Source organism: Poecilia mexicana, unplaced genomic scaffold (assembly GCF_051168715.1).
Source record: "Poecilia mexicana isolate PSO_F unplaced genomic scaffold, ASM5116871v1 scaffold_16, whole genome shotgun sequence".
NCBI classification, from domain to species: Eukaryota; Metazoa; Chordata; class Actinopteri; order Cyprinodontiformes; family Poeciliidae; genus Poecilia; species Poecilia mexicana.
The window spans coordinates 19,782,249-19,797,980 of NW_028263385.1; the positions used below are offsets into that span (position 1 = coordinate 19,782,249).

General features: G+C 41.0%; 2 protein-coding genes across 6 annotated transcripts; both read left to right on the plus strand.

Moving 5' to 3' along the window:
- Nucleotides 1-605: 605 nt before the first annotated feature.
- znf576.2 (zinc finger protein 576, tandem duplicate 2) lies at nucleotides 606-4,595 on the plus strand. 3 transcript variants are annotated; one of them, XM_014989420.2, is made up of 5 exons: nucleotides 606-947; nucleotides 1,658-1,836; nucleotides 1,918-2,033; nucleotides 2,298-2,441; nucleotides 2,871-4,595. In XM_014989420.2, exons 2-5 carry the CDS (start codon nucleotides 1,686-1,688, stop codon nucleotides 3,714-3,716), a joined length of 1,257 nt encoding a protein of 418 aa, XP_014844906.2. In that variant the 5' UTR covers nucleotides 606-947; nucleotides 1,658-1,685; the 3' UTR covers nucleotides 3,717-4,595. The 3 variants fall into 3 exon arrangements, with proteins under 3 accessions (XP_014844906.2, XP_014844908.2, XP_014844907.2); XM_014989422.2 differs by lacking the exon at nucleotides 606-947 and adding an exon at nucleotides 967-1,049; XM_014989421.2 differs by lacking the exon at nucleotides 606-947 and adding an exon at nucleotides 1,093-1,116.
- Nucleotides 4,596-6,844: 2,249 nt separating this feature from the next.
- Nucleotides 6,845-14,238, plus strand: LOC106919209 (uncharacterized). Of its 3 annotated transcripts, none has more exons than XM_014989424.2 (4): nucleotides 6,845-7,702; nucleotides 7,843-8,280; nucleotides 9,983-10,950; nucleotides 12,815-14,238. In XM_014989424.2, exons 2-4 carry the CDS (start codon nucleotides 7,872-7,874, stop codon nucleotides 13,619-13,621), a joined length of 2,184 nt encoding a protein of 727 aa, XP_014844910.2. In that variant the 5' UTR covers nucleotides 6,845-7,702; nucleotides 7,843-7,871; the 3' UTR covers nucleotides 13,622-14,238. The 3 variants fall into 3 exon arrangements, with proteins under 3 accessions (XP_014844910.2, XP_087869701.1, XP_014844909.2); XM_088013575.1 differs by having other exon boundaries at nucleotides 6,845-7,681; nucleotides 7,870-8,280; XM_014989423.2 differs by having other exon boundaries at nucleotides 6,847-7,681.
- The last annotated feature ends 1,494 nt before the right edge of the window (nucleotides 14,239-15,732 follow it).

Consider the following 15,732-nt stretch of genomic DNA (forward strand, 5'->3'; position numbering starts at 1 on the left):
TGTCCAAATATGAGAAAGGAAGAAAAAACATGATTTCACTTTGACAGCACGTCTTACCAGATTGGTTCTATTCTATTGGTTCTAAAATAGGTAGCCATATTGCATTTTGGGGTTGATGAGAACCATTTTTCTCTGTCTTCCTGCTAATTTTCTACCTGCCAACTTGGAAATGGTAATCTCAACTAGTGTCGTTTTGTTATGTATTGTATGAGGTGAGGTTGAACTTGTTATAAAATGTTTGACACACTAATCCAATTTTCCATGAAACACTTGTTGCTACTGTGCAAATTAAAATGAACCCATTTACAAAAACCATAATTATCATCGTTAGATGCATTTTTTGCGTTCAAAATCGTATAAATTATATTGAAACTGAATATAAGTAGGGCTGTGTCTGTCTGTCTGTGTGCATAAAAAGTTTTTAAAAAATCAGGTACTTCTTTTGAGTCGTGTTGGGTCACGTGATTTAGATCAGCCATAGAGTAACGATGCATAGAAACACTTCTAATTTTCAAATTTGCAGCGTGTCTAATCTGTGCCAAAGTTGCTTTTGTGTGCATTAGTCCAATTTATTGTTTAGTAAATAACAACATTACTAATCAATTGTGTAATAAAAAGTATATAAACAGAACGTGTTGCTGATTTGTAAGTAACAGAAGGATTTTTCTTTTTTTTAGTGTTGCGTGTTATTGTGCTGATAATTCTTCATAATTCAGACTCGTGGTTGTTATCAGCGCCATAATTTAAGATCATCTATGTTGTGACACTTTATTATTATTATTTTCCTAATCTGTATCAAACTGGCCCCACCGAAGAGTCCAAGCGGCAGCCATCTTGGCTGTCCCCATCACCACCACCAACAACGCACAGGAGGAAACGCACGATCTATGTGTTGTATTTCTAGGGTCAACTCTCTCAGTCAAACTAGCTTCAAAAAGCGGTTCGAGGTAACGTCCCCTTGTTTTTAGCATAACTATATTATTCATACATTAGTATTGGTTTACTGTGTTTACTTAGTGCGCTTCAAATTGGTCATCAACCTATAAACGGTGTGTAAAATGTAATTTTGAACTTAGTGCGGGAACAGACACGAAGTCTGCGGTTCTTTTTTGAATGGTAGGAGTGTTGTTAGCGCTAACTAGCTGGCATTAACCCGCTCAACTAGTCTGCTACTTTGTTTCTACCATTAGTTACATGCAGATACATACATTAAAGGAAAAATAATTGGTAACTGGTTGGGTTCATTTTGCTAGCTACATACAGGTTGAGATTTGAATCATGTAGTTTTTATTACGTCGCAATGTTGCAAACTGGCATGAAGCTAGTTAGCTTAGCTGGCGGCCTTAGTGTTACGTTCAACGTCAGCTCTAGCTACAACTTAAGAGGTTTTGACTTAAATATTAAATAAATATCAGAGTACACGTTTTGTGGAGTTTTTCCAGATATGTTATTTGGAGTTTTTTTGCTTTTTACATTCTTAATTAGTTTTTTTCTCAGTTTCATATTTGTTCAGCATTTCTGTTTGTCTTTATGGCATCATGTTGTTGACGAAACTAAGGTGTTTTTGCGCGTAGTATTTGAATCTGAAGACTTTAGTGGGGTTTTTTGCACGTTGTTTTGAATCTTGAGTTGTCTTTTTTTGTGTGTGTGAATCCAGCAAGGTTGTGTCGCAGCAGTGTCGTAGAATGGACTCAGACATTTTGAACATAGAGGACATAGTGCTGGGACGGGGCTTGCCAGAACCACCACCACCACCCGCACCTCCCCATGAAAAGCCAGCAGAGCCATACAAACCCGTCATTCTGAACGGACCCCCGGCTCCTTCGGTCCAGTCCTGTAAGTGCTTCAGGGGGCCCAGTTTGAAGAGAGTTACTAGCATGACCAGAACCCTAACCGAGTCTGTGTGTGCTCTTTCAGACCAACATGAAAACCTGCAGTGCTTCCAGTGCTTCATCACCTTCTGCAACGCCAAAGCAAAGGAGAGACACATGAAGAAGAGCCACAGGGAGGAGTACAAACAGCAGCTTCAACAGGTACATTTAACTAGAAACAGTTTGTCTGTTGTCATAATTGACTTGTCTTGATTGAGGGAAATGATTATCTCAAAAGTTCAGTGTTTAAAAACATCTTGCTCTCTTAAAATTAGATTTAATCACATAACCTATTTATATTACTAGCAATTGGTTCCCCCTGTTCAGTGTAATTTAAGATGTTTCTTTGTCTTGCAGAGTAAAAAGGAAGTGATCTAGCCTGAAACAGTTTTAATTCGTGTTTCTCTGTATTCAATCTCTGCACAGGGAAACACACTGTTTACGTGCTACGTGTGTGACCGCACGTTTCTGTCGTCTGAGGAATTAACGCAGCACCAGCCGACACACAGCAACGACGACAAGCCTTTCAAATGTGCTCACTGCAAGGAGAGCTTTAAGACGTTCTCCGAGGTAAGTTTTTTTTTTTTTATTGCTTAAACAGATTTCTCAAATGTGAAAATTGGAAGCATTTAAAATGTTGCTATCAGGCAATTAGTGCATTTCCATCTTGCTTTGCCCACACATTATCCCTCATTTTTTTAAATTTCTTTTTGTAATGTTACAAATTGAAGTGTATTTTAATGGGAATTTTGTAAAATAGACACAAAAAAGAGCACCATGTTGAGCTAGACGTAAATAATCCTTAATTTGCAAAGGTTTTCATGAAGAAAAACCTGAACTTTAGCATCCCTGATCAGCATAAAATCTCAAAATGCAGTAAGATTTGTGATTGTAACATGACAATGTTTAAAATGTCTAAAGTGTCGGGTTTCAATTGCATATGATGAGCATTGTGCTAAATACTTGGGTGTAAAATTATTCTGCTTTGATCCTTTGCAGCTCACAACTCACAGAAGACAGGTGTGTCCAGAGAAGCTGCTGGTGTGTAAAGATTGCAGCCAGACCTTTCGCAGTCCTGGGCTGCTGCGTGCCCACCGCCTGACCCAGCATCCACGCCCTGACGAGAACACAGAACAGCCCGAGGATCCAGCCAAGCCTCATCGCTGTAAGAAGTGCGGCCAAGGATTTGAAGCGGAGTCTGAGCTGCAGGCACACCAGGAGAAATACCCGGAAGGCCAGCAGTGCAACGGCAGCGCTTCTCCTGTGAAGAAACGCGGTCGCCCAGCCAAAGCCGAAGACCCGGCCAGTTCTGAGAAAAAGGGAAAGCGGAAAAAGAAGGATGAGGCGGAGGTTTCCGAGGAGGCGACGAAGGCCGCCGCCACGGCGGAGCCTGCGGTAGCTGTGGGAGAAGACAAAGGAAAAGCAGGTGGAGCAAAGCGAGGTCGTCCCCCTAAAGCAGCAGCGGCGGCGTCGGAAACGGAAGACAAAAAAGGTGCAGAGGACGACAGTCCGGCAAAGGAGAAGAAACCAAAAGAAGACCCGGCTCTGCCTCTCCAGATCCCGTGCACGGAGTGTGAGCTCACCTTCCCCGGTTTGGTTCAGCTGCGCGCTCACAAGAAGGAAAAACACACCCCACGGAAAGCCCATCCTTGCGAAGAATGTGAAGAGAGTTTTGCCCGACCCGAGCAACTGGAAGCGCACACGTCGCGGGCTCACGCCGTCGGCCGCTTGTCCTGTCCGACCTGCGGGAAGAGCTTCAGCCGGGAGCGCACCCTGCTGGCTCACCAGAAGAGCCACCCGGAGGAGAAGCCCGAAAACCCTGAAAAGTCAGGCTCCAATAGATAATTTAGACATGGGTAGCCCGCAGAAAGTTTGTGGTTTTTTTCAGTAACTTAGTCATGAAATGTCCTTTTTTTTTTTTTTTTTTTCTTTGAAATTTGGTCGATACCACAGTTGAGATGTTTTAAACAAACTGGGAACGGTTTGGAAAATCAGGTTTTAGTCGGTTGTTAGTTTGATTATGAGCCGCTGAAGATGGAAACATCTCATAAGTTGACTAACCAAGTTTTAAACATCTATTACACTGTTTCCCATGAAACAGTTCAGTTGTATAAAGAAGCAGGTTTAATTCACTTTTTTTTTTTTATGATTTTGTTTTTAGTTTGAAGTGTGTGTTTTTGAATTTATTTGGCATTCTGTTGATTTACTCACTTTGTGAGGGGTTTTTATTTGTAATTTTTTTTTTTTTTTTTAGTTTTTATTTCCCCTGCCCTAACAGATACAAGTACATACTTTAAATAATTAGATATCTTGTAGAGATGCTGTCTGAACATTAGACTGTCTTTTAAAAGAAATGTGTTATGTACAGTTTCTGTTTTCATTATGGCTCTTATTTTGCTTCTTACCTTTTAAATTAAATTTCAATGACGAAAAAAATAATAATTCTCTGCTTTGCCTTGAAAGGATGGAGGCTGAACACTTCAGATCTAATCTACAGTGTTTGGCATGTGGGTGGAAAATAACCTTTATAATCCTGATTTTTCTTTTACTGGAAATTTCTACATCCTGTTTTTTACTTGTTAAAGTAATATTTCCTGTCTTAAAAAGCTCTAGATTCCCATAAGAAATTGTATATCATATTATTCACTTGGTTTCTCCTCACTGTGTCTGAACACTGCAAACATGTAATAAACAGGCTGTCCCAAAGGGAAGCCACTGATGAAATGCTTTGTTTTGTCTCTTTGTTTTCAGTTCTCGGTTGGCAACCCGTCGATCTATAAGAACATGTAAATTGAAAATAAGGCGTTCATTTTGGTGTTTTTCATTACCAGTAGGCTCACTGATGCAGAGAAAACATTGAAGATGAAAATGTGTAAACAGTTTTTGGCGAGGAGAGGCTTTTATTACCTGGAAGAGTTTGGATATTTCTTGTCCAGAGCACAAAGATGTGCATTTATGAGCCTGTTTTATGACGATACTCGGTACAGTACTGAACAAGGGGGCATCTTTTAATGGTGGCCTAGAGAAGGCACTTTTTTCATATGGCAGGATAACTGAAGTTCACAATGATTTGTGTAGGTTTGCAACTACAAACAGTTTCATGTTTGTAGTTGCAGTCTTCCTGTCAGCCAAGAAACCTCTCTTTATTCTACATTAATTCAGTCAAATGTGAGACGATCCGTCTGTCCTACAGCAGAAGCTTGGGCTAAATTGGGTCGTCTCGCAGCAAACAGTGGGGCAGACCTGGGACTGAATAAATATAAATTTGCATGATAAGTCAGTAGGAATGGCTGCTGTTTGCACATTAACAGATATTCCTGTGAACCCTGAGTGACTGATGTCCAACCTTAGACTGACTGAGACAAGTGTTAAACATGATTTATTTATCTATTCTAATACTTTGTTACATCTATATCTGTAACATCTGTAATCCAAAATGTTACCTGTATGATAGTTGTATATATATATATTTTTTTTTTTTACCGATTGATTAAAAAGAACAATATTATTGACTTGTTAAACCCGAATTGATTTAGGATGCCTTCAGTGTTTATCAATATTTTTGATTTCTTCAAAAATATTGTTAAAAGCCTGTTTATCCATCTATCTAGATCAGTCATGAAAATATCAATATATTTTAGATCTTATTTCTGATTGTGTTGCAAGATACAAAGGGTTTTTGCAAAGCATGTGATCAGAGGAGTTGGCATGTGTGTGTCAGTGTAAATGCTTTCCAGAGGACCCCAGAAACACCGCATTTAGTCATTAACACACACGTTCACACACCGTCAGTGTGTGTTAACGCACAAAGTAACAGGAGGAGAACCATTCACACAAAACACGCCAAATCCAAATCTACAATCTGAAAACATTCAAGTTGCTTATTCAGCCCAGTCAAAGTCCTCAACCTGGTTAAATTTTGTGACAGGGCATAGATAAATGTCTGCAAGTGTTGCATAGAAGTGTGTGCCAAAATTCCTCCATAATGATGTGAGACTGATAGCATCACAGAAAATGACTACTACAAGTTATTACCCGTGAAAGTGGTTCACCTAGCTGATGAATCATTGGCTGCAGCAATTTTCCATGACGAAAACTGTCTCCAGTATTGTGCGTTGTCTTATTCACGGTTTTATATGTCGTATTAATTAAATATAAACCCTAACAACTTTTATAATCAAGTTCTTTGAATGGACTTGAAACACATCATGAATAATACCCAAGTGCTACGTGGGTATTATTTTGTTCTTTAGACCTTCATATTGAATCTGTGACGCATTTTGTTATCATGAACATTAAGTTAATATGCATTATTCTTACTTAACATTATGCAAAGACATTATACTTAAGTCCTCTTCACATTCTCCAAATCATATGAGATGTCAGCGACCAAATTAGTCGTGTGAAAATGCTCAGAACTTTTCTAAGTGACTTTGATCCTGGTAGATAACAATAGATCATTTATCCACTTGTTTCATAATTTAGGATCACACACTGCTGCCATATTCGGTGGCAATAAATAAGTAAATATTTAAAGTCATTTTCTCCATTGATGAACATGTTCTGTTTGTGGAATTTCTGAATAAACTGAGAAATTCTGCCAAAGTTGGTGCAAATATTTTTCATGGCAGGAGCCCATTGGCAGATAGCTGATTGGATATTATGAATGAATCGGGTTGACTTGAAAGTATTTTAACAGTGGAATTCAATTTAACAGCTTCTGCCTCCTTGTTTTTGGTTTTCATTTGTGAAATAGAACATTAATTAATACACTCATTTATTTCTAATGTTGCAGAAAATTTTATTGTAGACAAGCCCATAATGACTCTGGAGGAGCCTCAGATTGAAGGGACAGAGCAAACATGTGGTGGAAGGTACTCTAGATGAAACCAAAACTGAATGTTTTATATACAAAACATGTTAAGGCTGAACACACCATCCCCATCCTGACTCAGAGCAGTGACAGCATCAGGATGTGGGGATATGCTTCTTCAGCAGGAGCAGGAAGGATAACTGGATACAGGGCAATCAGTCCTGGAAGACAGCCTGTTGGAGGCATCAAGAGAACTGAAAGTTAAAGTTGTTAATGGAGTTTTAGCAAAGGAGAACTAGCAAGAGCAATAATCTGCTGAAAGAGACATACCACCAGAGGCCTGTAGCAGTAAAGCATCAAAAGATGTTTCCACAAAGTAGTGACTCTGGAGGGCTGGTTGGAAATGCATGCCTAAATGTTGAGATTCATATTTATAGGGGTAAAAATTATAACCATGATTCCCCCCCTCCCCCCCAACCATAATGACCCTTGAAATTTGTGGAAGATAAAATTTTGTTATTGTCAAAAATTAGAAAACCACTGATAGCTTTCCTAGTTTTTCATCACCAAATTATTTTCCATATTGCCACAAAACAGCACTACTTCATTAACTTGTGCTTTTATGCATTTAATTAAAAACAACAAAAAAAAAAAAAAAAAAAAAAACCAAAACAAAAAAAACAGAACTGCAATACCACTCCGAGGCAGCAGGTGGGCAAGAGAGCGCTATAGTGCCTCCCTGCCCTCCTGCCGCTGCTTCGTGCTTTTGCCTTTGTTGTCCTGGTCGCGGTTTACCATGGAAGCAGGTGAGAGCAGTCAGCGGACTGTTTAGTTGCTATCGCTCTGCTTTCACGCCGTGCTGGCTACTTGTCTCGTTTTGTGTTTGTTTCTTCTGCGCACAATATGTGTTTATTTTGGTTTGAAGAGCGCAAACATCGCTTGTGAAGGCTGTGAGCGTACGCCGAACCACCACCATCACCATCATTATTCCTGCCAGGTGAGCCAGCGTACCAGTAAGGTGTGTCATAAAAGGAATTTCCGTTGGGAATGAACCCAGTATTTTAAACGAGGAATGGCCCGAGATGTTTAAACACGTTGAAGGCGAGTTTTAGTCGAGACTAGTGAGCCTAATGAAACCAATGTGCTTGTTGTTTATAGGGAGTAATCAAACGCTCCTCTTGCCAGCAATGTCCACCGACTCCACCCGTGACATCCTGCTGGAAGATCCGGGATTTCTGGATGTCCCGTCTGAGAGGGACTCCCCTTCAGGACGAAACCGGTCGGAAAAGCCTCTCCCACACGCTGCCGCCCCCATGGGAGACGTAAAGCAGAGGAGGCGGCTCAGAAGCAGACAAGAAGCAGTCAACGGGGCTGCTACTCCTCCTGCGGGATCCACTAAAAGCGGTGACTCGACGGAGGCCCCTCAGCTGGGGGCTGAGCCGGGGAAAGACGGACAAAAAGACCCCCATGTGGAGAATGCAGAGGCTCGGCAGGTGGTGGAGGACGACTCGGACGACAGTGATGTGTCCGAGGTATTTGAGGAAGAGGAGTTTGATGAGGAGGAAGATGAGGAGGACGAGGAGGAGCTAAGCAACGGTAAGACTGGATGAAATAAGGACCTACAGTGGATTTAATGACACACACACTGCTATAAAAGATAATCACTCATATTAACTCATACAAGATGTACCGAACACATAATTAATGACCGGTTATTGATTTTTATAAAGCTCTGACCTGTCGATGCAGATTTTACCTTTTCACTCCCCTTTAGAGCTATGAAACAAGTGGCCCTCTGGATATAGTTGAAACTTAATGATAAAGTGCTTAATATAAACGGCATCACTGAAAATAAACAAAGAAAATCACCCAGTTTAAAGGTAAGGATGAAACGATGGAACAGTAACACTGCTAGTATCACAAATGTAAAATTCTCTGTGTTACACAGCTCTGAAGTTAAAGAGGGAATCACTATGATATAAGTGACATGTTTCCAGGTTAGACCTTGTGTGTGACTGAATTCAACCCCCTCAGATTGCAGAGTAAGAAAAACCTTTACTTTAATGAAGAGACTTTATAAAAGTTGCCAACATTTCCTAATCCAACAGCATCTCTTCGAAAAGATAAAATACAGCAACTTTGCTGTAAAAGCTTCAGATTATTTGCTCATAATCTGCTTTTTTTTTTTTTTTTTGCTTCCTCCAAATTCATGTTTAAACACCCTAAACTCCTACTCTGCCTCCCTTAGTGAAAACATCCACACTGAACACTGATGTTTTGCTACGATATGGTGCCTCCACTGATCGGAAACAAGATTAGATTTTTAGATTTGGACGAGCCAATCGTCCATCAGTACTGGTTCAGCAGAGATTATGACCACTAGTTGGTTTATAAATGGATCTCTAGCCATTTTTAGCTGTTTGACCTTTAATTGTGTTTTGGAAGAAAATTTCAATACATGCACAACAAAACTGAGTAATAAATATAATATTTATTAATGGGAGATTTTGGTATCACTTCTCCTGATGACTGGGCCATTCAGTATTGAGTATTTTGAAATTTCAGTTAAAGCTGAAATTTTTTTGAGCTTTATGTTATAATGTTATTCCCTCATCAACAACATACCTGGTGTGTTGCGTTGATTCTTTCACGCTTGTCTGAGAAATCCTCTAGTTTCCATGGCAACCATTCGGCTGTGCAAAATGCCCGTATGGACCTAGCACCGCCTTCGAGACGCAGCTCCTCCTCAGAGCTGCAGTTTCCAAGCTCCTGAGCTTCCACATTACGGAGCAGTCCTCCACTCGACTCCCCTACTCAGTTCCTTTAGACTAGCCAGCAGCAATTAGCAAACACCTGAACTGAATGTGAGCCACTTCTCATTGAAATGCTGGTAAAAATGTTAACAGGATAGCGATGTTCTGATGACTTCCTGAAGGTGGAGTTTCAGAAAGAGCAGGAGTTTTTAAAGAGACAGAGGCCCGATTTCAAGATGTTAAATTACAAAGTTGAAATTCTTTTAAGTCATATTTTTTTATGTAGCATTTTTTTTAAACTACTGAAAGTAACGTACTTACTTGATCTATTAAATGGCCCTATGTGCCTTGAATATACATAACACTTCCCCTTTAAATCAAGTCTATAAGCACCTGAAAAAAACAAAATTTCTCCAGAAATTATAACTGACAGTTTTAGCATCTGCCTTCAGGAAGAATCTTGACCCATTTAGTGAAAACGCATAATGGTTTGTTTATTATTCATCAGCTGCTTTCCTCTCCGTATCCACCCCCCCCCCCCACAGAGCAGAGTAACTCTGGTGACCACCACTGCAGCGTCTGCGGCCTCCAGCTGCCCTCCAAGTTTAAACTCCAGGACCACATGAATCTGCACACGGGTGCGCGTCCATACTGCTGCGCCGAGTGCGGGAAGCGCTTCTGTCAGATCTACAACTACCGGCTCCACCTGCGCACGCACGCCAAGGCCAAACTGGAGCGCCACTGGTGTCGCATCTGTCTGACTGGCTTCTCCTCGCAGGAGGACCTGAAGCGGCACCTGTCCAGAACGCACTTTGAGGAGCAGTTCTACGAGTGCGACCTGTGCAAGCGCGTGTTCGCCTCGCTGAAGGAGTGCGAGAACCACGTCCAGTTGCACAAGTGCATGGTCAACATCGTGTGCGAGAAGTGCGGCCGCAGCTTCCGCACCGAGAAGTCTCTGGCACGGCACAAGAAGAAGAGGTGCCTTCACAGCTTTAAGTGCACGGACTGCGGGGAGACGTTTGCCAAGAAGAACGCGCTGCTGAAGCACAGCTTCACGCACCTCGGCATGCTGCCGTACACGTGCATACGGTGCCGCTGCCACTTCCGGCTGGCCAAGTTGTACCGGCAACACAAGTGCGAGCCTGAGCGCATCCACTGTGTGGCGTGCCTGCGAGAGTTTCCCAGTCAGGAGGACTTCCAGCGGCACAAAAAGGACACTGGCTGCTGGGGGAACCAGGAGCCCAACCAGAAGACAGACGAGATCCGCTGTCTGGAGTGCGGCCAGAGGTTTGACACCTCGGACGAGCTGAAGAAGCACGCCGGCGCTCACCAGAGGGTGCTGAAGTGCGCGGAGTGCGGGAAGGGCTTTCGTTCGGCCTTGCTGTTGATGTCTCACATGGGCGGTCACGCCGGGCAGTCGCCCTGCTTCTGTCAGAGCTGCGGGCTGGGCTTCCCTCACCAGCAAAACTACGACATCCACCTCAAAACCTGCGGAAAGACTCCTCCATCTGCAGTAAGTGTACGACTTTTAAAGGATCAGTCTGCCGTAGCTGCATTATCATCAGTTTTTGGTAATCGGGGTTTAAAAAGGAAGAAAAATAATGTAACTCTTGTACATTTGGACGTTCTCTTCATCATAATTTTATTCATTTAGGTTTGGAAGAGTGCCTTTCAATTCTCATCATTCAGACAGTAAAAGTTAAACTATAATGCTCAAAAAATAAATATTTAAAACCAAAAAAAGGCAAAATATTAGACCTTGTTTATTTTACCTAGATCCGTAAATACAGCAGATGGAATAAGTATTTAACTCATTACCAGTTTAAATGAACGTACTTCTAAATCCGACATGAAATCCTCACCAGATGTCTGTAACAGCTCAAACAGAAAAAAACTGATATGCATGAATAATGTTTAATAAATAAAATGAAACAGAGAAAAAGTGAAAACCTTCCTGAAATTTATTTAATACTCTGTACTAAAGTTTTTGTTGAAGGAACTAGAAATATCCACCACCTGTGATTTTCACCCCTTTTTCAACAACAGTAGTTTTTAAATCCTAAATCTGTGGGCTTCTTCTATGAACTTTAACCTTTAGTTCCTTCCTTCCATAGATTTTCCTGCAGGATTCAGGTCATGTGACTGGCAGAGCCAACTTTTACTGTTTCTCTAAAACCAGATTCACATAAACCCACTGCTGTCTGACTACTTGGCTTCTAGAATGGTACCTGTAAATATGACTCTGTCATTCATCCACCTGGCCTCATTACAACCACAAACCTTAGTGTAGTTTATTAAGATTAACAGACCAGCACCAAAGCTTTGCAAAATCTATCAAAAATGATATTTGGTTTGAACATTTTTAGCAGAATTTGTAAAAAGCATTGTGTGTGTTTGAAGCCCCTCCTGAATTGAAACTTTGTAGAACCAGTTTTCATACCAATAAGCACCACATATCTTGCAAGTATGCAACTGGCTCATTTTCAGAAACTGTTTCCTTCTTGGCACTCTGTAATACTGAGCAGGTTTGTTTAGTGCTTTGCTCATATTTGTCAACAGATTATTTGTCCATGTGCTGTAAATTTCTGCTGCTCCTCCAAATGGCCTCCTGACTGGTTTTCTGTTGCCCAGCCTGTCGGTTTTGGTTGCCTTTACCTGATCTGTGTGGGCAATTTATTGGGAACATTATTAAAACTACGCGTCATTTTCCTTCCACTTAATAATTATGCACTGCTTTGTGCTGGTCTATCACAAGAAATACTAATTACTATTAAGAGAATGGAGTTCAAGACGGTTTTGCGAGGTAAAGGTCCATATGAGGAAAAAAAATAACACGGTGAAAAACTGGCTTTTATTGACTAATATCTAGCCGTTTATACTGACCTGCGTCTGCGTTTTATATTTCCAGATTCCACATGAAGATTGTGGTTTAATGTGTCTTTTGTACAGTATCTGACTTTGTCTTGGAGTTTTCAGGACACACAGTTTTAAAACTCAGATATATGCGTCTGAAATTCAGGATACCAAAATAAAATTATAATTGGCTCATTAAAAATGTCAGAAAGCTTGGTGAGGTGTAGAGTGTCAGAATATGAGAAAACAGGACTTTTTTTTTTATTTCTGTTTGCTCAGCATGCTATGTTTTTATTATTGTAAACATTAAAACATCATCCCCATTTTGACCACTAAAAAGAAAACTAAAAAAAATGTTAATTTCAAATAAATATTTTGACAGAAAAATAAATGGCCGTGTGTATTTTGTTATGTTTTTTTTTTTTAGTCTTAACTTGCACAGACCAACATGCCTCATAGTGACTTAACAATTAAGCTTCTCTCCTTAAGTGCTTTTTTTAATGATTTTGGTTTGTTTGTTGCAGAGCGTTCCTAAGAAACGTCATACCTCAAAGAGCTCGATTCCTGGGAAAAAAGATCTAAAGAAAGGCACAAAACCAACCTCTGCATCCAACGCAGCCCCCGGTCATAACCCCGGCGCCGCTGCGCCAGCGAAGGATCCCAGCAGTCCGAGGCTGCTCAGGACAGAGGCCGCATCCTCTGACTCAGAGGGATTGTGGACACTAACTCTGGAAGAGAAGCCGCCTCCCGGTATGAACCTGGTCGTGTTTCTCCCCGTCTGTCCGAGTCAAACCGACGGGCTGCCGCTGCCGTCCGGCGTCCCTCAGACACTACCGGTCGCCGCCGTTCAGGCTCTGCCTCAGGAGTCGCCGTCGTCACTGTCGAGCAACAAACTGCTGGGAGTGAGCGCCGCCGTCGGAGCGTCGCTCAACCCCTGCCTGGAGTTGGTCACGGGCTTCCTGGGGCAGGAAACCGAAACACCTTTGGATTTGTCCAGAAAGCTAAACTTGCCTAAAGACACTCCTTTCGTTTCAGTCAAGAGCGAGCCGAGCGAGTACGAAATCTCAGCGCAGGCTAACGATTCAGAAAAGCGAGCGAAAAGACACGAAACAGAGGGGCAGCTGGACACGTGTGGCGGGGCAAAGAGATGCAAGCTGGAGCCTGCGGTTCTCTCTCCTCTCAGCGGTTACACAGCGTCACCTCCTCCAGGAGTGGAGGTGAAGAAAGCTCCTCTCTCTCCTGGTCCCAGTGTTGATGTGTGGTCCTCCACATGCAGCCAGCTGATAGACTGTAAACTGGAGAAAAACATCAAAATGGAAATGGACATTTAAAGCTCAGCCTGTGCTGACGCATCAGAGGAAGAAACTAAAAATAAAACTCAGCCTGCAGAGAAAATGAATCGTATTTTGCAATAATTTTAGACAGGGATTATCAATGGCACTTATATTGTATTCCCAGTAGTAATAATGTGTGCACTTGAAATATTACATGAAGCAGGAAATATGATATCTGTCATGCAGTTTTATTATAACGACGCGTCTTATTTCTTCTTATGATTCCTTCAGTTTTTTTGGGACTTTGAACAGAAATATGGCAATAAATAAAATAAAAAAAAAAACAGTGGCCTGTTTTCTGTTTAGAGTCAACAAGACATTCCACTGATTTTCATCTTTCTGTTTGAATGTGTATTCTGGATGAGATGTGTGGCGAGTTATGTTGAATTTCTGTCAGCGCCTGAAAACCTTGATTCCTTTACTGTATATTTGTGTGGGAAATCAACATTTTCCACTGGTTTGTGTGTACTTTTATTTTTTTTATTACTGCAAACATTTCAGTATTTAAAAGGTTACAAATGGTACTGGTTTTTGGCCACCTTGGGATTATGTGTTATGTATAATTCAGTTGTACTGTTTTTCAAAGGCGAATAAATATTTGCGAGATCCCTTTTGTGTCGTGTTACGACCGGGTTTGTTCCCACAGATACGGTCCTGTCTGCTGATTTGTACACCATTCGCAGGTGAGGTGATGCACATTGACGTCAGAGGAAAGACAAAAACGTTTCAAGTTTTAATAAAGTGCTCACGGATTGGGTCTACATGGTGGATAATCGACAAGCTAAACCTGTTTCTGGGTCCTGTTTTGACAGGAAACCTTTTCTTCTGGCAATGTAAAGATGACAGCAAGTTCATTTAGCGACAGACTTCATGAACTCAAGTCCAAAGATCTCTTGCACGCTCTTTGTTCTTTAACTTAATTGAGTCTAGTTGGGTCCAGTGACGTACTGGCGACATGTCCAGTGTGTTTAGCGGCTCTTGACCAGTAAACATTGGTGATGGCCACCAGTTCCCAAATGACTGAAATGGTAAGCAGTTTAGACGATGGATAGAGTCCAGCTAGACATTGATCTGTATTTTTAAAGCAAAATAACTTCTGTTTATGTGGGGACGCATGAGGTTTAAAGCTGTAAGTAAGGATATGATGTATCCTATAATCTATTGTGCTCCATAAATAATGTTTAAGTAATTGTTAGAAGAAAAATACTTCCATCCCAGCAGAAACCCTGATCCGGACTGCCACATGGGATCTTGAGGACCTTGAATAAAAATCCATCTGTTTCCAGAACTGTAACCTGAAACTCCTCGCCGTAATGTTTGATAGATTGAGTTAAAACGTTTATCTTATAGTATGTGGCTAAGATTTATTTGTGAATGTAGGATATCAGCTCATGGCTCTGCATTTCTGCTGTTCTTAAGAAGCTGTTTATTGCCTTAAGTCTCCTTCCCTTCTGTCTTTCTCTAGTTTAAATTCAAAGAACTTCATATTTTTTTTCTATTATGGGAAAATAAAGGAATTTCTACTGCAGTCTTCTATTTTCTGTCTCTTACCTTTTACACTATTAAAGTAATTAGAAATAAATTTATTTACATCAAGTTTTTGTCCACAATGTGTTACATCCTAATAACTCGTTAAAGGTAAGACTTTGAAAACAAAGGGTATATAACGTTTCTGCAAAACAGTGCTGCTTACCTCATATTGCATGTCTTCTTTTGTTGCTCTGCTGTTTCCTTCTTAACCAATAAGTCCAGGATATGTGTGTTGGGAGGGAGGAGGATATGAGATACCATCCATAGGGTGAAACATGGTGGTGACAGTATCAGACTGTGCAGATGACTGGTTTGAAGATGGATGGAGCTAAACAAGGGCCAACAATACTGAAAGAAAACCATTAAGAAGCTAAAAAAAAATAGTCAGAGCTTAAATGGAACTCCTTAAATCAGAGCTTGTTCATGAGTTTTAATGGTCCAGTCAAAGTTCACACTTGAATCAATTTAGTCTGTGTAAGACGTGAAATTTGATGTTCATAGACTCTTTTAAAGCCACATCATATCCACAGTAGTGCTACACTGTTGCTCTGTCACTCTGTATCTCAAAAATAGTATAC